This window comes from Protopterus annectens, chromosome 9.part0 (assembly GCF_019279795.1).
Source record: "Protopterus annectens isolate FY-2018-M chromosome 9.part0, PAN1.0, whole genome shotgun sequence".
In the NCBI taxonomy this organism is placed as follows: Eukaryota; Metazoa; Chordata; order Ceratodontiformes; family Protopteridae; genus Protopterus; species Protopterus annectens.
This window is the reverse complement of record NC_056743.1, coordinates 926,703,213-926,727,838: the sequence shown is the minus strand read 5'-3', so window position 1 is coordinate 926,727,838 and position 24,626 is coordinate 926,703,213. Positions and strand designations below refer to the sequence as shown.

Sequence of the window (24,626 nt, the reverse complement as noted above, 5' to 3'; positions counted from 1 at the left end):
TCAAATATACCCATACCTTGACGACTGCCTTATTCAAGCAGAAAGCAAGGACATTCTTTTAAAGCATCTGGCATTTGTCAAACATCTTCTAAGTTGCCTAGGGTACACAGTAAACGAAAAGAAATCAAAACTAGTGCCCTCACAAAACATAATATTCCTGGGTGCCAGCTTGAATACAATGGCCCAGATGGCTTATCTCACGCCAGACAAGCAACAACAGCTGTCTCAACACTTCAAAATAATGGCAACAAAGACCCAACTCCCTGCAAGAAAAATTCTGCAGGCCTTGGGATTCATGGCATCTTGCATACTACTAATACCATTTGCAAAACTGCATATGAGGAAATTACAATGGTACCTGAAAAGCGTATGGACTCAGCACAGCCACAGCTTGGAAACAATGATACCACTCATTCCCTGTCTTCAACAGGAGTTTCTGTGGTGGGCACAGGCATGTCACCTTAACAAGGGTCAGCCTTTCACCTTACCTACAGCCAGGCAAACTATGACAACAGATGCATTGGACTATGCTTAGGGAGCACACATGGCAGGACAGTGCATTCAGGGCAAATGGACTGCAGATCAAAGGCATCTGCATATCAATCAAAAAGAAATGCTAGCAGTACAGAATGCCCTAACAGCTTTCAAGGACCTCTTACATCCAGGGCAACTAATAATAAAGACGGACAATACCACAGTAATGTGGTACATAAACAAGCAAGGGGGCACACATTCCTACCCTCTATGCAGGCAAGCAATTACCTTGTGGAACACAGCACTGTCTTGCCAGGTTCAATTACAAGCACAATTCCTGCCAGGAAAGAAAAACACATTGGCAGACGACCTAAGCAGAAACATCATGGATCCCCATGAGTGGAAACTAGATCCACAAGTATTTGCAATGATAACTCAAAAATGGGGACGCCCAGACATAGATCTGTTTGCCAACCCCCAAAACTACCAACTTCAAAAATTTTGCACAAGGACATTCCATCCACAAGCTTGGAAAGTGTACGCCCTCTCATTCAGTTGGAAAACATTAACAGTGTATGCCTTTCCTCCACTGCCTCTTCTAGCAAAGGTACTGCTGAAAGTCAGATTAGAGAGGCCACAAATGATACTCATTGCACCAGACTGGCCACACCAGCACTGGTATCCAATTCTAAGGAACATGGCCCACGGCCCACCATGGATTCCACAAATTCCTCACCTGCTCACACAGCGAGACAATCAGATTCTACACAGCCAGCTCAAGACTTTAAACCTGGCTGCATGGCAAATTACCTAAACAACCAGCCAACACTTCTTTCCAAAGCTGTTATGGATGTCATTCAGGAGGCCCAGCACCAGGAAAACCTATTCAGACAAATGGAAAAGATTTTGCTCCTGGAACCAGGCTAAAGGTCAAAATCTCCTTGATCCAAACATTCCTCAGATTCTACAATATTTAACTGAGATGTTGCACAAAGGACTTTCCTTTTCATCTATTAAGATCCACGCCTCAGCAATTTCAGCTCATTACAACACTGATCCTCCTTTATTTTCACATCCACTCCTAAGAGAGTACCTCAGAGGGCCTAAGAACATAAGACTGCCCAGGAGAGCACCAACACCTACTTGGGATCTCAACTTTGTTCTGGAAAAGCTTACACTGCCGCCCTTTGAGCCAGCTTTTTCAGCTGATTTAAAATTTCTTTCATGGAAAACTGCCCTGCTACTAGCAATAACTTCAGCTAGAAGAGTCTCACAGCTACAGGCGCTAATGGCAGTGGAGCCTTTCCTCATTTTTCATCAAGACAGAGTCTCTCTACGAACTAACCCTTCCTTTATGCCAAAGGTGGTATCCAGTGTGGCCCTAAACCAAACCATTCATTTGCCCACCTTTTTCCCAAATCCCCAGAACAAAGGAGAAAGACTCCTGCACTCTTTAGACAATCACAGGCAATTACATTACTACTTGGATAAAACTAAGGCTTTCAGAAAATCTGACCAGCTCTTTGTAGCCTATGCTACAGGATCACAAGGAAAAGCTGTCTCAAAACAGACCATTTCTAAATGGATTGGTCATTGCATAGGTTTCTGCTACACGCCTCGTGGGAAACCGGTACCTGCTAACATTAGGTCCCACTCCACCAGGGCTACATCTACATCAGCAGCCTTTCTCAGGGGGGTGCCAACCAAGGATATTCTGGAAGCTGCAACTTGGAGTTCAGTGCACACCTTCACCAAACACCATCACTTACCTCTATATTCTAAGACCAGAGCTGGTTTTGCCACTGCAGTTTTGCAGGGCCTACTAGCTTCTTCTAACCCTGTTTAACTCCACCACCCATCCTTAGCTTTGGGATTCAACCCAAGTGTGATGACTGCAGCAGGGTAACACGATGACCATAGTACAGTTTTGTACCTACCATAAATGTAGATATTTGAGTGTTCACCCTGCTGCAGTCCAGGTTACCCTCCCTCCATCCCCTCTGAACTAGCTGGACTTATCTATACCACTCTATCCTATACAACCTCTGTGGTGTATTTGCTTGTGCCTGAAGGTATTGTTTTATTTTCATATGTACTTTTTTATATAGCTATATATATATATATATATATATATATATATATATTTGCCTACCTATTGGGGACACCTGACATCTGGGGCAAGAAAAACTGAAGAAAATGGCGTCGGATGCCTATACCCCTGGCGCACTGACGTCAGGGAAGAAGCGACAGCAACCTACGCTGGACCAAGACTTTGGAACTCAGGCCGACTGCGGTACCGCCTGATGGCAGGATAACCCAAGTGTGATGACTGCAGCAGGGCGAACACTCGAACATCTACATTTATGGTAGGTACAAAACTGTACTTTGTGTACACTTACCATAAATGTAGATGTTCGGGTGTATTCACTGTTGTAGTCCTGGTTTCCCTCCCTCCCACCACCCCCCTTGTCTCTCAAGTTCTCTCTCTCTCTCTCTCTCCTTACAAGGAATTTTTGGTATTTACTTTCTACTGGTGGTGTTCTTCCACCATAACCTAGCTCCCTCTTGGGGGCTCCTCACAGGGCAAGAAAAACTGATGTAATGGTGTCGGCTGCCTTATTTTATACCACTGACGACCTGACATCAGTCCTGGAGCTACAGCAACTGACGCAGAAATACTAAGCCTCTGGTCTTCGGGCCGACTGAGGGCAACCCTGGCAGGAAAAACCCAAATGTGATGACTACAACAGCGAATGCACTTGAACATCTACATTTATGCTAAGTGTACACAACTGCACTTTCTCTCTTCAAATATATTTTGGTATTCTGTTATTTCTTACTATTTATATAACAAGTGGTAACATAGGCTGGTTTTCAATGTTTTAGTTTTAGTTTTTGATAAGAGAATACCATATGAAAACTGAAAAAGATGAGTTGGAAATTTGGAGATTGGTAAGTGATTTGGAGAAGAAAAGACAAGCTGTGCAGTAACTGTTTCATTTTCAGGCTGAACTACGGAGATCTTTCAAGTAGATAATACTGTTCTTAAGAAAGTAGGTAATAAGCCCATGTTGGTTTATAAGAAAGATAGGTCATTCAAAACAGTATTGGAGAGTTCTGGGAAAAATCACCAATTAGTAATAGACCCCTAGGAATGTTGGTGTGGCCACTGCACACAATGCAAAAACATTCTGGTAACCAGTAGGATCACAGGAGGTTACTAGGCTAATGGCCCTGGGACCCGTGCAAGCCTAGCCAAAAGTTTATCCCCAAAAAAGAACCCTCAGTCAGCACCTGTCACCCCTGGTCAGTGAGGGACAAAGGTGGAACCCCTGGGAGAAATTTGTGGTTTCCCATATATTCATCAAGATTGCACTTGAAGAGGGTCAGTGAGGTACTCTGTTTGACATGTATGGGAAGTCTATTCCAGAAACGAGGCATTTGTAATTAGAAATAAGGAACATTTTGTCACAGGGCATTATTGTTGTGAGTCATAAAATGTGGTGTATGGAGCTTTGTGTTCTAAGTGTCCTGCTTTTTATACAGGGAAAACCCAGAGGATGCTTAAGAATCAAATTTTATGAACACATGCAAGATATGCAAAAATCAAAGACCACAAATGCCCTTTTCAGCCACATACAAGAAAATAAGGACCACACTTTTGCTTTTGCAGTTATGGAGCAACTAACAAAATATAAAAGGGGGTTTGTTATAGAAGAACATCTTAATAAATGTGAATTAAAATGGCAAATTTTAGTTAAGGCAACGTGTTTTCCAGGTTGGAATGATTCAATGGCTGTTAATTCTATTTTTAAAGTTAGAACAACTGTGACACTACATAGTTCACTGTTATTTTTATTTTATCCTTGTGTATTGTTTTACTTTGTAATCAGTTTTAATTGGTAGGTTGGGTCTAACTGTGTATTATGTGATTTTAATTATGTATAAAAGAAGTGTCATTAATAATAGACTTAGTTCTGAGGAAGTTCTGTGTGATATACAGAATGAAAGCACTATAGATCTGAGGAAGTTCTGTGTGATATACAGAATGAAAGCACTAAACATGTTCTAATAAATTTTGAGTTTGGAATACTGTTACCTCCTTCTTGGTACCTGTGTTTCTGTGGAGTATTTAATTTTACATGTATGTCTTCTTCTCTGGGTACCTCTAGAGACAGCAGTTCAAATGAGCAAGAATATGTAATGATTATGGGAGACCTTACTTTACTGCTGCAGCAGGTGAGCCAGTGTTTAGAAATTCATTCTTCCGATGGACAAGGGCGGTTGATACGACATGCAGACTTCACACAGAAGGCACCCTGGCTGAGAATCAAACAGGGGAACCTCTTCCTGTTAGGCAACACCACCATCCACTGCGCCAAATTTGCCACTTTAAACTGTTTCAGGACATGGTCCAATAATTACTGAGATAAAAATGCAGGGTATTGAAGTAAAGGTGAGGCACCGGTGCGTCCCCCACCTACCTATTAAAAAGACAGGAATTTAAGGAATAGGTAGTGGAAGTTATCTGGGAGTTGTTAGGGAAGATATAAAGTACTCCAGAAGTTATAGCTAATGAGTGGGATAAAATGAAAATGGAGTTTAAAATAGAGTAGAAATAAAAGAAAAAGAGATCTGGTTGTGAAGTAATAAGAATTATTTAGAGGGACTTACAAAGGTTAAAGTATTACAAAATAAGGGGAATCTGACAGAGTACATGAAGAGGTGCAGTTCTGCAGTGCTAAAGACAACATAAGGGAGAACCTGGGTAATATGCATGAATTTGGAAAGATTGCTGTTAAGCAACTGTTTTTGGGTAATATCTCAAGAACACAAAGACTTTTGGAACAATAACTTGGGCAACAAATAATAAAAGATCCTGTAGAAGTATTCGAGATATTTTGGGAATTTTATGAAAGTTTGTGTAAAGATGAGTAATGGGGAAATCAAGAAAAAGCAGAAATTGAAATATTTATGGAATACTTAAATATGCCATGTTTAGAGGTATATGTGGCTCAACAACTAACAGTTAAGAGAGGAGATGAGATACAAATGGTGATGTGTAATTAACCAAGTTGCAGGAAAGTCTCCTGGAATCAGTGATATTCTGGTGGATGTTTGGAAGCTAGTAGGGAAGAAAGTGATAAAGATCCAGAAAGTTTTGTTTAACAGAATTCTAAAAGGAGGGGAGGCACCAGCATCCTGAAGAAAAAAGATGGTGACTGTAATATCTAAAGACGCATCTTATGAAGCTTCATATAGACCCAGTTCAGTTTTAAGCTATGATTATAAATTGTTTGTCTATAATGGCTAAAACAATGACAAAGATGAAGGCAAAATTGATATATATGCGCCAGTGTGTTTTTTTGTAGAAGGGAGGCAAACATTTGACAACATTGATAGAACAGTAATGATCCAGAGGGAAGAAGAATGTAAGAAAATACCTCTGTTATGATAGGTCTTTATGCAGAGAAAGCATTTGACAAAGTAAGCTGAGGGCAATGGAAGCATTTGCATTTCTTGATACAATAATGATGATTGGAAGTATAGTTGAGAGATTGAAGACAAAAATCAAAGTAGAAGGGTTCCTTTCTGATAAGTTGTGTCTGAACAGAGGAACCAGGCCGGGGTGTTCTGTTTCCCTTTTGTTATTTGCATTATGTTTAGAACCATTGCCAGAGAAAATAAGGGACTCAGAAATTCAAGGATATAATTGGCATGATGTTCAAGAAAAGTTGGCTTTATTTGCAGATGATATTATTTTGTACCTGATGGAACCAGAAAAAGGACATCTCAGTGTTGTGGTACATTTTGAGACAGTTTTTTTGGGGATATAAAATTAATGACAATAAAAAAGGCTATAGAAATAAACTATGTACTCACATGTGAATTGGGTCTGTTCAAGAGAAATCTTGACCTGTGAATGGGAGATCATAGGTTTACCCCGGGGATCATCTCTGTGTCACTGCTGGACAGAGGCACAACAAACTAATGGGCACAGTATTTTTTCATATAAGGGGTGGCGTAAGCCACAAAACTTTGGGCTAGGCTTATAAATGCCTTAGGGCAGATAGCCTAGTATAAACCTATGAACCTATGAATACTCATATTTGTGGAGACATGATAAAGCAAATTATTTAGGAGTATGGATTAAAAAGGATTCTGTTACAACAGCTAAGGATACATGGGAAGATACTAAACGAAAAATAAAACAAAAACCGAGAACTCTGATCTATGGATATGGATATCCAGATAAAAGTAGTGGAAATGTTTTCAGTCTGTTTAATTTTATACACAGGTTAAGTGTATTTTTGTGAACCAGAAGATCTGTGGATAATAATTAATAAATAATTGAAGGATTTTATTTGTTGGGAAAGAGGGCAAGATTCAAGTGGGATAAGTTGATCCCACTAACAGAACAATGGGGATCATAGGAAGTTGTTAGGCTTTTTGCCCTGATGCCTTTACAAGCCTAGCCAAGAATTTGGCCCATGTTCTCACAAGTCAGCACCCGATGCCCCTGTCTAGTAGGGACACGGGTGGAATCCCAGGGGTGTATTTTCTCTTCCCCATCCAGTTATCCAGGTTGCACTTAAAAAGGGCTAATGAAGTACTCTGCTTGATGTGGCGAGGGAGTCTGTTCCACAGATGGGGGAGTCTCTGGAACACAAGTCTGTCCCGTCAATAAATCCTGTTGATGTCACAGACCAGGTTGAGGTTGCATGTTCAGGTTAATTGAGTGGAGCTAGACTTGTGGATATGCAGCAGTCTCATCTGAGATTGCTTTGTATGCCAGACAGAGGTCACCTCTGAGTGGTTTGTATGAGACTGAGTAGAGGGACAGAACTTTTAGCCTGTCTGTGAAGGGTAGATGTTTAAGGCCCTGGATTCTGGTAAGGAACCTCTGTGGTCTCTCTCCAACTGCTGCATGTGCTTTGTGAGGTACATGCCAAAAGGGGCATTGTCCTCAATAATGGGTCTCATAAGGAAAGAATACAAGGATGGTATGACCTCTCTGTCCCCTGAATGAGATGTCCTTACAAATGAGAAAGCTTTCATTACAGCGGAGGTAATATGGTGGTCAAAAGTCAGTTTGCTATCAACCTGGGTGCCCATGTCCTTCATGACTAATTGCGTGCCTAGGATCTTGTTATTAATTTGTGGGGATGTCACTCTCCCCAAAGGGGCTGATGATGCATTTTTTTGGCATTCAGTTTGAGGTCATGTTTCTGGCACCAGTCATTTGTTTGGGTGAGACCTCTTGGAGGATGTTCACATCACTAGGGGAAATGATGACAGCGCCCAGCTTGCAGTCATCTGCAAACTTGGTTAGCCATAGCCCACTGGTTTTGGCCTGCACCTCAGAAAAATATATCTCAAACAACATAGGTCCCAAGACTGATCCCTGGGATACTCTGCTCGTTATGGGTCTGTTGCTTGAGGTGGCTTCCCCTATTTTGACTAGGTGGGTTCTATCACTGATCCCGTTTGCTACTCTTCTGGTAGCATATGGATTGATGCCTAGTTGAGAGAGTTTATCTGTTGTAACCGAATGGGGACTAGTATTGAAGGTTTTGGCCAGGTCAAGGTAGCCGGTGTGCATTGACTTCCCCTCATTCATGGCTTTGGTGACTGTCGCAAAGAAGTTGACTAAATTTTACAGGCATGACCTCCTTTGACAAAACCAAACTGTGTGGGATCGATTGTTTGGAGGTTGCCAATATCCTTGTTAATGAGGTCCATGATGATCCGTTCCATGGCCTTGCAGATCAGGCTAGTTAGGTGGATGTGTCTGAAATTTCCTGGATCAGTGGATGCTCCACCTTTGTGCAGAGGGATGAAAGTGGCTGTCCTCCACTCGGCTGCGATGAAGCCGGTACTCAGGCTTTGGTTGAATAGGATGCTTAATGGTGCTGCAAGTTCCTGCCTCAGTTCATGTAGGATGCAACCTGGGATGTTATCGGTTCCCATGGAAGCTATATTTTTTGCCTTTGAGAGGGCATTGATGACTTGCTCCATAGAGGTAAGGGCAGGGGGGCAGGTACTGGGGATGTCTTGATTTACTGATGGCGGGGGTAGAGGGGTGAAGTTTTCACTGAACCTGTCTGCCAGCAGGTTGCCTATGTGTAGGGCATTTGTGTATCTGTTGTCCTTGACCACCAGTTCTGAGCAGATCTGACTGCTTCCTTTGAGATTGCAAACATATGTGAAGAAGGGATTATGATTGTCTTTAGTAGATGTGGCTAGTTGGGACTAGAAGTTTGCTTTGGATGATTTCCCTTGTGCTCTTATTTGCTTGCTCAGGCTAAGGAGAGATTGATTCCAATTAGGCACATACTCCTACTTGGTCCTGGACAGCATTGTTTTCCTTTTGTTGTAGAGTTTATTTATTACAGATGTCCACCAGACATGTTTACTGTTCCTTGTGGAGGAGGATTTTGTCCTCTTTGGTATTCCTGATCACATGCAGCTATATAAATGCTTGTATAGTACTTTGATGTAGGTTTGGACATATGTGCCAGTTCCTATGAAGGGGTGGGGGGCTGTGAAGCTGTTTATATCTTCCCTCATAAGGTTGTAATCAGCTTAGCTTTAGAGAAGTTTTTTTTTTGTTTGGCCCTAGTTGGGGCGGGGGGGGGGTTGGGGGAGATGGTGACTTTGAAAGTGACCACTTTGTGGTCAGATCTTACCAGGGAAGATGACACTGTAGCGATGCTGCAGTTGTTGCTCATGTTGGTTAATACCAAGTCCAAGATATTATCACCTCTTCTGTGGGTGTCGACCATCTGGTCCAAGGCGTTTGCATTGGCGACATCAAGGAATCTCTGGGCATTTGTGTTTTGGCGTGAGTAGTTCTTCCACTCTATGGATGGATAATTAAAGTCAGCCAGGATCAGGGTAAAGGGGTGAATCTTGATAGATTCGAAGAGGTCCAGATAGGGGGAGTGGGCATTTTAAGTCAGAGTTGGGGGCCTGTAGCTAGATATGATTTGAATAGGGGTCTTGTCATTGGTTAACTGCACCTGAGATGTCTCCTGTGTGTCATACTGTTTGACCTGCCTGGAGGTGTGTATGTCTCTTATATATAATGCAACTCCACCTCATTTTGCTTTGCTGCCCACGGTTTGGGCTCTGAATGTATGATAGGTTGAGTAACCTGGTATGGCTGGGGTGCTCTCTCTGCAGGTTTGAACCAGGTTTCTGTGACTTCACAAATGTCAGCATCTTCCAGGGTTAAGAATGCTTGCAATAAGTGCAGTTTCATGTTTAGACTCTTAGCGTTTAGCAGAATGACCTTTAATTTGTGTTTTGATGAAATGTTCATGTTGGTAGTTTTGACCTCATGGCATTGCCTAAAAAAGGCACTGTGGGGAGGCAAGAGCCTTTGCCAGAAACCTGAAGCCCAAGGGAGACTGATGTAGACCATCTCTGGCAAAGTATTGTGGTTTGTCGAACATGTCTTCCCAGGCTGTCAGGTACTGGATCCCCTTGGAATGACACCAGAAACTAAGCCAACTGTTAGTCAATCATTTTCTGTTTATACTGAGGCATCATTCTGGGTGATGGTAAAATGCTACCTAAGGCTAGGAACATACCTGCCTGGGATACATATTCAGCAAATGCAATAATGTCTCTCTTCATGTAGTCCAGGGAGGTACATCTCAAGTAATTCAAGCCAACATGGACTATGACAAAGTCATAACAGTACCTGTTGTTGAGAGACGTGAGTGCATGGGTGATGTGGTGGAGTCTGGCACCTGATAAACAATTAACAGTGACTTTCTCCTTATCCAGTCTGGTGAGGGGCACACCTGTGTGTCTCAAAATGGAGTCTCCTATGACTAATATGTTGGGTTTATGTTTAGGCCTTAGTGGCTGTGATACACGTGTGTGGACTATGTGTGGTGGACAGTGGAGTCTGTGTGGGTTTGCCTTAGAGGTCTCTTTTGTTTAGGATTATCTGATTTGAAGGGACATTTTAGAAGCTACAAAATTAAGGCTGTTATACACAACACAAGCAGAAAGCTGCAATTCAAAGTGAAAAGAGAGGATGAAGCATTGGGTAATTCAAGAAATAAGAAGTGGTATTTTGGACGCTGGTCCTTAAGGAGAATAACAACAGAATACAGAATATTATATCCATAAAGTAGCAGATTAGTATACTAAGAACTAAGCCAACACAGGAATAGAGAAAGGATATTTTGCTGACAGGAATGACAGCGATTAGGGGTACAGAGAATAGGCAAGAGGGGTCTGGAATTTACTGGAGGAAGCTAGCAAAGCAATCAAGTTTTTGGGAGAAAATAATTAGAGAGGCAAAGGTAATAGATTTGCAAGAGGCGAATAAGGGAATTCTAAATGAAAGGCCTGCACTGGTTGATTTTCTGTTTGAACCTAGAACAGAAGCTGTGTTACAAAATAAGATAATCACTAGGGCATATAAAATATTGTACAATAACTATAGAAATTAATTAGAAGAGGTCAGAAAAGATTGGGAAGAGAGATTAGATGTGCAGTTCACAAAGAAGCAATGATAGACATATGTATGTTTCCCAAATATGCAACAAAATCTAGAAGATTTAGGATTTTTCCTGGAAGTTTGCATAGATACTTTTATACCCCATGCAGACTCTAAAGAAATTTCCGGTAGATGGCAAATGTTGGAGGTATAATGGGGAAGAAAGTGGTACCTGGGAGAATATGTTCTTGGTGTGTAATTTGTTGGCAGACTAAAAATGCCTTACAGAGTAATCTGCCCGAAATTTTTTTTTTTTAGCTGGGATACAGGATCTGAATTGGCTAGGCATAGAAAGGCCTTGTTATGTTTAATTCTGGTGGTTTCCAAAAAAGCAATTACTAGAACATGGAAATCATAATCTAAATCAACTGTACTTGAAGTAGTGAATATTGTAACAGAGGTAAAAGAACAGGAAGTGGGATCTTTAGAAAGAGGAGTAAATTGCACAGAAAAAATGTAAGTTGTAGGAACAATGCATACAAAAAATGTTTCTGAGGACTAATGAAGTTTAAGAGGTGGCAGGAATTGAACTTAATCTTGCTTTGACTATAGGACATGTAACAATACATGTGATGTTTAACATTTGTAAATGTGAAATTGTTACTATGGCTTGACTACTTTTACATTTGCCTCTGTCACAAGTGATAATTCATTAAAGGTGTTTAAAAATAGTTCAGTTATATAATGAGGTATTTCTTGTCCTTCGGTAAATGAGAAATAATCTGAGCATACTCCACCAACCTAGATTAGGTGAGCACTTAAGTGGTTAAAGATGGGAATCATTTGCTGATGAAGATTTATGTTCCTACCAGTACAGACTGCAAGTTATATGTTGTTCATTAGAAAACCAGCAGGTATTTTTGTGACTGTGGTTAAATGCTACATAGACATAAGATTGAAGTTAATTTTCCAATTGTAGTAAGCTAAGGCAAAGAATATAAAATGTAAGATTAAGTTACATTCTCCACCTCCATGAATTCAAATGCAGCTACTGGAAGAATAAACAGCAAGTCAGCACCGGTTTAGGCAGATTTTAGGTTTATTCATGGTTATTTCCAGGGGCCTCACTGGGTGTTGAAATTTTGTGTGCTTATGTATGTGCTTGCATTCAAGAACAGGATGGAGGAGACACTATATCTTTATCGTCCCACTGATTCGTATTTCTCTTTGGTTTCCACATGTACTGTAAAACTTTAGTTTTGTTTTACAAAAGAGAGGTGTAGGTCAGTCCCATGTGTTTAGAGGTTAGTTGTAGAGGGCAGGAACCTTCAAAAGGAATACTTTCTTAATGGGGCAGGGGATAAGCATTGTAGATGTCAAAGAATTTTCTTTGTGTTATTTGTCAGCCTCACACTCAGACTGTTCTCAGATGTTAAGATAGCAGTCTGAGTAAATGGGAACACAGGCACATTAGCATGGTTGGCCTTAATTGTAGAACAGGTAATACATGTGGGTACAGATGTCAGTTTGAAGCAACTACTCCTATTTGCAAGGATAAAATTCATTTTGAAAATGTATATAGTTTATTGCGTTTGGTATGTGTGAAAAGGTGATGGGGAGTTTAAAACTGTAGGAAGTTTTTTGTTTCTAGGAAAATATGACTTGGTTCAAATAGAGACAGAAACAGATTCACACAGAATCAGCCTCACAGCCACCTGTGTGTGCATGTAAGCTGCAAGATGGAAAATTGTAGTCAAAACAATTGTCATATGTAATATATGGGAGTAGTGGCTTTTTATCAGAATAGCTGTTTGGCAGTACTAGCATGGAATGTAAATGGTTTTACATGTACAGACAAAAAGTAAAGAGCATTGCATTACATTAAGATTTTTAGGGTGCAGATAATGTTACAGGAGATGCATTTGAATAGAAATTAATGTGTGAATGGACGTTCACAGAATATCAGGGATAGACACAATGGGGTATAATAATGCTTACTAGAGGAGCCTCATTAGTGATAGACTAGGAAAGTGGTGGAAGCAGTACTTTTTGTGTTAGGAAAGTGTTATTGGTAGCAGAGGAAGGTTATGCTGGCATGTATTTATAGTTCACCTAAAACTACTGTTATGGAGTTTAGTGGAGTTTTTGAGGAATAGAAATTCTTCAGCATGGACATTTTTTTTGGATACAGACTAGAACCTAGTTTATGGTGGTGAGGATGTATCAAGGGGACATAGAGGGAAATATAACACGAGGGGGTAGATTTCTGAAGAAATATATGAGAATATTTGGTATGGAAAAGGTGAATTCAATAACAGAAACTTGTATAGACTTTATACATTATTCTCCAAGATACAGTAATTGGGCTAGATTGCACAGAAGTTATATTTCACAGGATCGTGGTATTTAATTGAAAACCTTGAGACCCATTCAATTAGTATATCATGCCATGCACCAATGAAACCTAAGATGGGGATGCATGGGAATGATGTAAAATGAGACATTGTCACTTCCCTACTTTGCTAAAAAGAGAAGACATTTAGAAATGGGTAGTGGGCATGATTCATCAGTGAACAGAGAAAGTAATTCAGAAAGGATAGATAGTGAGTGGGATGCAGTGAAAATGGACTTTGAAAGCATGGTAGAAGTAAGAAAAAAAGAAAAAAGATGTGAGAAAGAAGTTCTAGAAATTATTTGCAATTGTTGCCAAAGGTTAAAATATTGTCAAAGAACAGGAATCTCCCAGACCAAAACAGAAGTAACTGCAGAGTGCTAAAGGGAAAATAAGGGAGTATTTGGATAGCATGCATATGTTTAGAAAGGTTGCTGTTGAACAACTGTTGATAGCAACTCTGGAACACAAAAAATTCAGAACAACAACTTAGACAGCTGAAAGTAAAAAGAGTTGTAGCCATACTTAAGGAGCATGTGCCAAGAAAAATAACCAGATGTCCTGTAGAGGTTCTAAAAGTTTTTTATTTGCTGATGTCATGTATAAATTGAGTGTGTTTTTTTAAAATACTTTTGTCTGAGGAAGTTTGGAATTTGGAGATTGTTCTAAATGGTTTTATCTTGATTCAGTTTGTTTGACTGAGCTGCATTTTCTAGTACTGTTTTATTCCATTTTGTTTTCTTCTGCTGTGCTGGCTTTTTAGTGAGGTTCCTGGTTTGTTTTACACTGTCCTGTAGAGGTGTCAGAGAGAGTTCAGACTTTTTTGTGATGAAAATGTGTGTAGAGCAGAGAAATTGGAAGTAAGTGAATGTGCAAATTAGAATATTTATGAAAGACTTAATCCAAGGTTAGAGAAAGATGAGTCAACTATTTGTAGCTAAAATAAGAAGAGAAGAAATAAAAAAGGCATTTTCTTATTTTCAGCTCTTCAGGAGCCCATGGTATTCCTGTGGAAACAGAGGGAAAAGTGATAAAGTTCTTGGAAGGCTTTGTTCAACAATAATTAAAAAGGGGGTGGGGAGTACCAGCATTCTGGAAAAAGCAGTGGTAGTACTATCTACAGATGGCAAAAGCCCTTGAGAACTGGCTTCATATGAATCCTTTTTAATTTTTAACCATGAGTATAAAATGTTTGTCAGTAGTAATTAAGAGACTAGCAAAGATGTTGCCACAGTTGATAGATAATGGATCATTGAAGTTTTGTAGAACAGAGGCAGACATTTGATAACTAATAAAACAGGGATGACCCAAGGAGGAACCGAGTATAAAAAAATGTCACCATTATTAGTGAGTCTTGATTAAGACAGAGCATTTGATAGGGTTAGATGGGATTTTATGAGTAAGGTAATGGCAGCATTTGATTTTTTTTTGATAGAATAAATGGACTGATAAAGATGACATGTGAATGGTTGGTGGCAAGAATTAAGGTGGAAGGGCTCCGTTCTGACTTGTTACATTTGTTCAGAGGAACCAGGCAGGAATGTCCTCTTCCCCTCTGTTATTTGTCTTATATTTAGAACAGATAACAAGAGAAAATAAGGGATTCACAAATTCAAGGATACAGATGATGTGCTAATCATGAAATAATAGCCTTACTTGCAGATGATATAATTTTGTACTTGGTAAATCTAGAAAAGGATATTTCAATGTTGTCGAACATCTTAAGACAGTTTCAAGGGTTTTGGGACATGAAATGAAAATAAAACAAAAGCTTTAGTGGTAAACTCTACACCCATGCATGAACTGGTTCAGCAACACCCATACTTATTGGGAAAATGATAAGATGAAGTATTTAGCTGTATGGATTAACAAGGATTCTGTTGTGGCAACTAAGGTATATGGGAAGAGACTAAATAGAAGATAATGCAAAATTCAGAAACTGGAAGTTCTTGATTATGAATATGGGTAGTAAAATACAAGTAGTGAAAATGCTTTTAGTCCCTTTAGTCTTATGTGCATGTATTTCTGAGGGTGCACTACTTTTTGGTTTGTGTTTATTTTTTATTGACGGTTGAAAATGTCAACTTGGCTGATCAAAACTTTGCTGATACAGCACTACCAGCGACTACAAAATGAGATTGCGTTACAGTGAGGATTGGGTAATAGACCCTTGTCCAACTGTAATATGATCTCCAAGTTATTATATGTATGTGTGTGTGTGTGTGTGTGTGTGTGTGTGTGTGTATATATATATATATATATATATATATATATATATATATAAAATCAGGGAGTGTGGTGGGTGCAGGGGACTTTGCACCCCCCCCCCCCTGCTGCAAGAAAGATTGTGTTTTGTTGATTTTTCTATCCTTTGTGGATCAATATTTGCTGGTTTTGATTGTTAGGTGTTGATCATTGATGGATGGACATTTAGCATTTTCAATAGAAGGTCATGATTCCATTATTGGCAACCAGAGGAAAGGTTTGGGCACTTAATAAAGAGGTGAATGCATTTATCTGTGAGGGGAAAAGGGCATGAGTTAGGAGGGATACACTGAGTCTGTCCATCAAACAAGATGGTTTAGGGTTGCTGTATTTGAAGGGGTGATTTAAAACTATGTAGTTAAGGCTCAGATAGACAATTTAAGCAGATGCTATAGTTTAGAGTAGTAAAGGAGGAGCATGATGAAGTGAGGAAGGAACGTTTGAGAGCTGGAGACTTAAGATTTGACATGTAAGTCTTTAAGGAGAATAGTGGAAACTGTAAATTATATTCTTTTTATAAGGTAGCAGGAGAAAGAACTATTCCAAGCACTAAGGCAGTGTCGGAATGGAGAAGTAAAATTTTGCCAATAGTGGTGTCTGAATGAAGGAATATAGACAGAGGACAAATTTACTAGAGAAAATGGCAAATGAACAAAGGTTTTTGGACCAAATGACTAGGGAATAAAAGTAATAGAGTGGGATGATGCTTTACAGGAGTTTGGACTGCAGGTTAGAGATTGCCTTCTCTGTTAGGGATTGATAACAGAGTATAGACAAAGGGATAGGAGAATACTAAGTCAAAGACCAGTTCTTGTTGATTTTAATTGATCCTGTAACGGAAGATTTGTTTAAAAAGGGGTAATTAGTAGGGTATATAACATATTGCTTGATAACCATAAGAATCAGTCAGAGGAGGGTGGAAGAGATTGTAAAAGAGAAGTGAAAGAGAGATTATAAAGGAAGAATGAGAAAAAAAATATGTAGGGCTCCTCATCATGAAACAGGTTCAGAAGGTTTATGATTCCTGCATGGAAGACTGTATATTAAAGAATGAGAAACTTAACCTATAAGGGAAAAACAAGTAGTTAAGGAATAAATAAATAAAGCACCACAGAAAGGTAAGTACAGTTTATTAGCTTGGAATCAACTGACAAATATCACAGCTGAGTATATCTGCTTTTACACATATAGTCCTGCCTTTCTAGCATATATAAATGCTTACTCTTAGAAAATGTATTTTAGTTGAGTCATTTAATGGCTTTCCAGCTCTTACTATAATGTTACTGTTACAAGCATGACATTGGTCTGTTCTGGTTTATTTTTAAACAAGATCAGAACTTCAGCTTTATAATAGCTGCCTAAAGCATTTCATTCGTCTTATTTATCCAGTTTTTATATGGTATTTATCACTCATTTTATTTATGTTACTTAGAAGGAACATTTAGTTAATACTACAATTAATATCTGTCTGGTTGTGCTATACAGTATCTAAGAATTAACTCAGTCAAGCCTATAGCGCCTGTTTTGTATACTTCCAGTTAACATCCTTAGCTACTTATGGCACCCAGAACTTTCTTGGGTCTGACTTTTTAACTAAGTGACGTACCAGCCTATAATAGGCAGGATTAGAACGAGCAAGGATTTATTAATAAAATAACACTAAAATTATTAATTTAGGATGTCCCGCAGTAGAAAAGCCTTGATTATCTTATGATTTTTAAGTTGATTTTTCAGAAAATGCTCTGGAGTGCAAGGATGTTTGAAGGTTGTAAGAGGTGCAGTTTTTCACATCACATAGGTGTTAATGACAATTTATTTGCAGCATAACCATAGACAGTACAACAGCTGATGAATGGTCTGCAAATTCCATTCTCTCATATATTTTTAGGCAGCACACAGAAACAAGACATGTTCCTGTCCATTACATACACACTGTTTCAGTTGAGCGTGAATAATTTACTTTATACAGGTTTAGAACCGTCTCCTTTCTGACAGAAAATTGCTGCTCATATATATTTAGCTTTGTGATATTTTCCTAACAAAATATTCCTGTAATGTATAGTGGAATGCAGTGTGTGACTTTTTATTACATTTCTGATGACCATTATCTAACAGGAATTTATGCTAAGTTTAAGAGCAGTAGCAGACTGGCAGTGTATTTTCTGAAGGCTACTTCTCATAGCTAATTTACATCTACCTTTTTAGAGGAATTAATTTTAATCAATTTAATGTACATTTGTATCATTGGTTGTGCTTTTGTTAGGTACCAGAATTTTTATACAAGCACCAACAGTTTATAATCTGACTTGACTTCTGCCTTTTTTGCCAAATAATGTATTTTATTGTACCTTTTTATTCCTTTATTACTTCTTGACATGCAGTCAGACACCACACTGACACTTATGTTAAGGACTTCCCACATCTATTCTGGGAATATTTTGTAAGTTAGTTAGAGGGTGGCCACGGTGGTGCAGTGGTCAGCGTTGCTCCCTCACAACAAGAGGTTCTCTGGTTTGAATCACGGCTGGGATACCATCTGTGTGGAGTTTGCATGTCCTCCTTGTGGTCAACTGGGTTTCTTCTGAGTGCTCTGGTTTCCTCCCAAATTCCAAAGACATACAGTAGGTGGATTGAACACTCTAAATTGGCTGTAGGTAAGAGTGCATGTGCGAGTGAGTGATACAAATGAGTTACCACAGCACGGCTCGCCACCCAGCTGTATAAACCTTGGGTCAAGGAGATTGTCACTGCTGAAGTGACACCTTGACCCCATGTGCAAAATGGGAAAAGGGGTTGAGGATGGATGGATTGATTTTGTTAGTATCCCATTTTTAAGATCAGATGTTAGAACCATTTGCATATGCATTTTTATAGTTCAAGTAAACTTTAAAGTCATTTTCCTTGAGTAGGTATTAAATGCTGGAAATGTAATGTGGATGAGAGAGGAAACTGAGAACATGTTTTTTTTTTTTTTTTGGGGGGGGGTATAATGAGTTCTTCTTCTTTCGGCTGCTCCCATTAGGGGTCATCACAGCGGATCAACTGTTTCCATTTCTTCCTGTCCTCTGCATCTTGCTCTGTCACACCAACCACCTGCATGTCCTCTCTCACCACATCCATAAAACTTATCTTAGGCCTTCCTCTTTTCCTGTTACCTGGCAGCTTCATCCTTAGCATCTTTTCCCCAATATACTCTGCATCCCTCCTCAGCGCATGTCCAAACCAACACAGTCTTGCCTCTTTGGCTTTGTTTTCAAGTCTTCCAACCTGGGCTGACCCTCTAATATACTTATTCTTAATCCTGTCCATCCTCGTCACACCCAGTGCAAATCTTAACATCTTCAGCTCTGCCACGTCAACCTCTGACTCCTGCCTTTTTGTCAATGCCACCATCTCCAACCCATATAACATAGCTGGTCTCACTCCCCTCTTGTTAGACCTTCCCTTTCACTCTTACTGGTACTCGTCTGTCACAAATCACTCCTAACACTCTTCTCCACCCACTCTATCCTGCCTGTACTCTCTTCTTCACCTCTTTTCCACACTCACCATTACTCTGAACTGTTGATCCCAAGTATTTAAACTCATCCACCTTTGCCACTTCTACTCCCTGCATCCTCACCATTCCTCTATCCTCCCTCTCATTCACACAGTTAATGGATTAAAAAAATACTCACTGCAGAATACTTTGACAAAAATGGGGGAGAGTGCAAATGGTAGTAATTATGGAAATGGTTATTTTGAGATTTGGAATAAGATCTGAATTGCCTAGGTGTAGTTTACCAGGTTTAAGCTGTTGTCAGCCAAAAAAGCAGTTTATTGAAACTGGAAATCAAAATCTAAAGCAAATGTAATAGAAGTATTGAATGTCATAAAGGAGATAAAAGGATTTGAGATGTAACTTTAGAAAAGTGGAAGCATTGCATTTCATAGGAAAAAAATGGAATCTGTAAGAGCAATCCTTATAGAATAATACTCTGGAGTAGGAGTGAGGTTTAAGGGAATGTTTGAACTGAACAATTTATTTAATGTTGAGTGAAAGAAAATTGTTGAAAAGAAACCCATGTAAACTGTGCAGCAATAGTAACGAAAACTGTTAAGGTCCGATTTCTTTTCTTTTAATGTCTGTGAACTCATGCTGCAACTTACAATATGAAACTTTAATAAAGATGTTTAAAAAGTCTCTCATAGTGCTGAACTGAGATAGTGCTACAACAAAAGAAACACAATTAGTACTTCTTTCATAATGTTCCACAATTCATGTGTGCTTTGAAACTGTTTAAAGCTGCCTTTGAATCTGTGGTTGCAAGGTTACAAAACTTAATATAAATATGTTTATGGTCTGTAACACATTTAGCAGTCTGACTGTGACTGGAGTATTGTATTAGCAGAATGTGTGGGCGTGTATGTGTATTTATTTATTTGCATTTGTTTAGTGGGAAATTCTGACTCTACCTTGAAGACCCCTTTTCAGTGGAATCCCAGGGAGAACATGTCCACTTAATAACAGTACCAAAGTATATTAATCACTGAATTTAGTACTGTAATACCATTTGTATTAGTGAACAAGCCTCAAGAAAATTACATTATAACTACACTCCTTAAAGCAATGGAAAGTAAGTTGCAGTTTTTTTTCTGTTTACTTCTTGCAGTGTCTTTGGATGTGCTGGTGACTCTGTGATTAGTCAACTGTTTGGCTGCGAAATTGAAAATTGCAGCATGTGTCGGTGTGGGAAGGAAACTGTCCGTGTATCATCAAATCTGTTGTTTACTCTTCATTATCCTGAAAGCACTAATGGTGGTGAGTGTCTGAAACATGCAAAACATCAGATTCTTTTCTTCAAAGTATGTTCTGTGGTGGGCACTGTTGTCCCTGCTAGTATACACTCTCTGATTAGATTGCATGGTAATATACATACTAACATTTATGCACTTTTTGTGTTGCACATGCTGGCATTGTTGTGAGTTACTGGTTTGGTGAACTAAAGACAGCATCATATTGAATGAAAGTCATTGCCTTATGGTATTGTGCCTGGCAACCACATTAGCATACAGTGCACCAAGGGCATCAAGATCTAATGCATGATACTAATGTGACATGAATATGTTTACTGTGCATGAGATCATCAGGCATTCCCATTTGTTAAGTTATACTTTTCAGCTTTTAGAACTGCATGCAGAAATCTTCAACTCTTCAGTTCAGTATACTATAGTCCAAAGTGAAGTATATAAGAGGCAAACCACCACGATAAAAAATGTAGTATTTTATTGAAGAGAGTAAGATGAGCACTTTCGCGTGCTGCTAAAAGGCACGCTTCTTCAGATCTAATGCATCAAAATTCACCTAAGCATTTTATACTCGTCTTTAATTGAATAATCCATATATTGAGTAGTTAATTAAACAATTAAACAATTATAATCAATAAAGTCAAAACCAAATAAAACAGTTAACTACAAGCATGAAAGAAAAAATCACACTAAGTAAATTCATGATGTTTTTCCTAAAACATAGAGATAAAGTGCTTAAATCCCTTAAAATATATTTTAAATAAAGTATATACATATGAGTATATTTACAAACAAATTTCAGAAAATATTCCAGAAAAAATTTCTCAGAAAAAATTCAATAAATACATATATAAAAATATAAAAGTATAACATTTTATCAAGAATGTATAACATTCATATTATCAAAGGTTGGTAGACAGCACTGAAGACTAAGAACTATATGTGTGTCTATAAAGCATATAATATAACACATAAAATGTGTGAATATATAAAACCAAAAATCACTACAATGTAAGTTAAACCTGATGAATATAAACATGTGCAAAAACATTCATGGAAAAGGAAAGAAAAAATCATGGACTGGAATAGGGGAAAAGAACATACGTATATGTATATCACAGTCAATGTAAACTACTTTATGTTATGTTTCAAAAATTCCGTTTTTTCAGAACTGACCTAATGCTGATGTAGGAATTAAGCCCCGGAGGGTGTTGAGCTTTAAATCTCAGTATCCATTTAAGCTCTAAATTTTCTAAACTATTGAAATTATGCTTTATAGACACACATATAGTTCTTAGTCTTCAGTGCTGTCTACCAGCCTTTGATAATATGAATGTTATACATCCTTGATAAAATGTTATACTTTTATATTTTTATATATGTATTTATTGAATTTTTTTCTGAGAAATTTTTTCTGGAATCTTTTCTGAAATTTGTTTGTAAATATACTCATATGTATATACTTTATTTAAAATATATTTTAAGGGATTTAAGCACTTTATCTCTATGTTTTAGGAAAAACGTCATGAATTTACAGTGTGATTTTTTTCTTTCATGCTCGTAGTTAACTGTTTTATTTGGTTTTGACTTTATTGATTATAATTGTTTAATTGTTTAATTAACTACTCAATATATGGATTATTCAATTAAAGACAAGTATAAAATGCTTAGGTGAATTTTGATGTATTAGATCTGAAGAAGCGTGCCTTTTAGCAGCACGCGAAAGTGCTCATCTTATTCTCTTCAATAAAATACTACATTTTTTATCGTGGTGGTTTGCCTCTTATATACTTCACTTTGGACTTCAGTTTATTCTATTTTGGAGGTAACCTTTGGGAGGCAGATTCACCTTTTTCTACTACTACTACTATCAGTATACTATAGCCTAGCAATATTGAAGTCCGTTTACCCTGCTTCTGTTGTTTTCAGGAGCACTGAAGGATCTCTGTCATGTTAGAATTATTTTTCAAATTAGTGATTTTAGAAACTTCATATGTAACACTAATTACATTTCGTAATGTGTCCTTGGTTGTGTACTTCCTTCATCAATCATGTACAATGCCATATGTATTAATTTATAGTGCACTATAACATGCCAGCTACATGACCGTGGGGATTCCCGAAGTTCAGTTTGGCTTGGAGAACTTTCACAAGGGATCACTTTGTTTTAGGCATGGTGTTTCTAGACTGAAACATATAGTACTGCCTGTTTTTATTTGGCACCTTGCTGTTATCACAGTGCCAAGATATAAAGTCATATTGGCTAGTTTCATTCTATTATTGTGCAGTCTGCAGAGTTAAGGAACTGGATGCACAACACATTTTTATCTCATTCATTTCTCATTTATGAACTTGTCTATTACATGGTGTCAGAAGTAATGTCAGAAGAAGTCAAATGTGAAGCATCATAAGATTATGTATTTTCGTTTGAAAAGTGATGCAGCTGTTACCTCTTAGAAGACCTTTTTGTTTGAAAAGTGAGGATTGTGGAACCAGAACTTCAATTTGTGTCTGACTGTGAATGGAATAGCTGAAACGCTTGAGAAGGTATGGTATCCTGTATGGGTCTATATTATTTCTTTGACAGCTTAGGTTGTCGAATGCTTAATGATTGACACCTAAGCGTCGAAGTTTCAAAATCGCAAACGGCCATATAAGCAAATTCTTTCCTCTGGAAAGAATTCACTAGGCCATCCGGAAATAAAATTAACTTTTCAACCTAAATATAGTGGGCGGCTTCACCCCCCCCCCCGAACTAAATATACCAACTCCGAGATCGCTGTACATTGGGGAAAGGGCAAATCCCTGATAACGGGCAAGCAAATATGGCTGTTTGCCTTTTTGAAACTTCGCTTAGGTGTCGATCATTGAGCATTCGACAACCTAAGCTGTCGAAGAAATAATGTAGACCCTGCTATATATCTGCATGTAACAGGAAAAAAATGATTAGAGTATGTAATAAGTTTTTTTCTCACGAAGGGGGGAGAGAGACAATAATTCTGTTCTACACACATTTCAGGTTTACTGCAAGCAAAGTGAAAATTACATTCATCTGCCATTTGTCCTTTATGAAATCCTAAAGTCCCATGAGAAGTATTCATACTTGTTTTGCTAAAGTAAAAAAATTGAACATAGGACTGTGAGTTTCAGGAGTAATCTTACCCATTAGTATCAGATTGAATTATATATTATACCTGACATCAAACAAGGTGGAGACTAGTATGAAGAGTAGAAGTGTTAAATAAAGCTATATAGGCACATGGAGAGTTCATGACACTAGTTTATCTCAAGTAAAAGAGCAAATGAAAGAAAGGTGTGTAAAACTGTTTGTGAAAGCAAATACAGCAAACCCAAAGTGAAAAGGAGCCATGGGAAATGTGAAAAACCTGTTTCTGATAAGTTCTGTATGAGCTACAAGTATGATAAAAAGAAATATTCTGTATTGGGTCACGTATAAATGAACCGTGGCAAAAGAGGTTGTTTTGCTAAAATGTGTAGAACACCATGATCAATACTTCAACCAGAAAGATCACATTTAGTAGAACAAAGCCATGGAATGACTTTTCTGTAGGAAAATATGTATAGAAAGGGTACATAGTGAACAATATTATAAAACTGAAAGTTTTGGGAAACAGGAGCATCAGTTAGATATCTGAACCAAAAGGCTTAATCAAAATGTGATGCGTAGTTTATGCACCATTAGCAAACTCATTAAGCCTGGAAAATGTCCTTCCAAATCCTCTATCAAATAAAACAAACTTAAACATTGTTCATTAATTCAGCTCACACTTCATTTAAGCAGTATCTTCAGCACTAAAAAAAAAAACACCAGCTATCTCTTTAGATATACCTCACTGTGTAGATAATAGCACTAACTTGTGTCATTTCCAACTAAAATAATCCAAATGTTACTATTGCAACTAAAATCTATAACTTTAGCAACATGCCAGCTTCCAGGACAATACCTAAAATTGTTCACTGAACCCACTGTTAATATTCATCGACAGATCCATTTCAAAATCTTATGTTCCCAAATTATGAGGAAAAAACATGTATTCTCCCCTGCATAGAGAGGGAAAAATCAGTGAAATATTTCAGTTATCGATCTGTAGCCATACTGTCTCCATTATCTAAAATTTTAAAAGTATACATCCATTCCCAACTACTAAAATGCCTCCTAGATAATAACATACTGACTCCCCCCAACATGGCTTTTGTATTTCATAGTACCACCACTGCTTTTCTCTC

The 24,626-nt window shown here is 38.3% G+C and overlaps 1 protein-coding gene across 1 annotated transcript in view; it reads left to right on the top strand.

Annotated features, from left to right (window-relative positions):
- Positions 1–24,626, top strand: part of PAN2 (poly(A) specific ribonuclease subunit PAN2) — a 1,212,755-nt gene that overhangs the window by 605,426 nt on the left and 582,703 nt on the right. Inside the window, exon 13 of the mRNA XM_044083667.1 lies at positions 20,243–20,391. Coding sequence (XP_043939602.1) covers positions 20,243–20,391 — 149 coding nt within the window. The remainder of the gene's footprint in view (positions 1–20,242; positions 20,392–24,626) is intronic.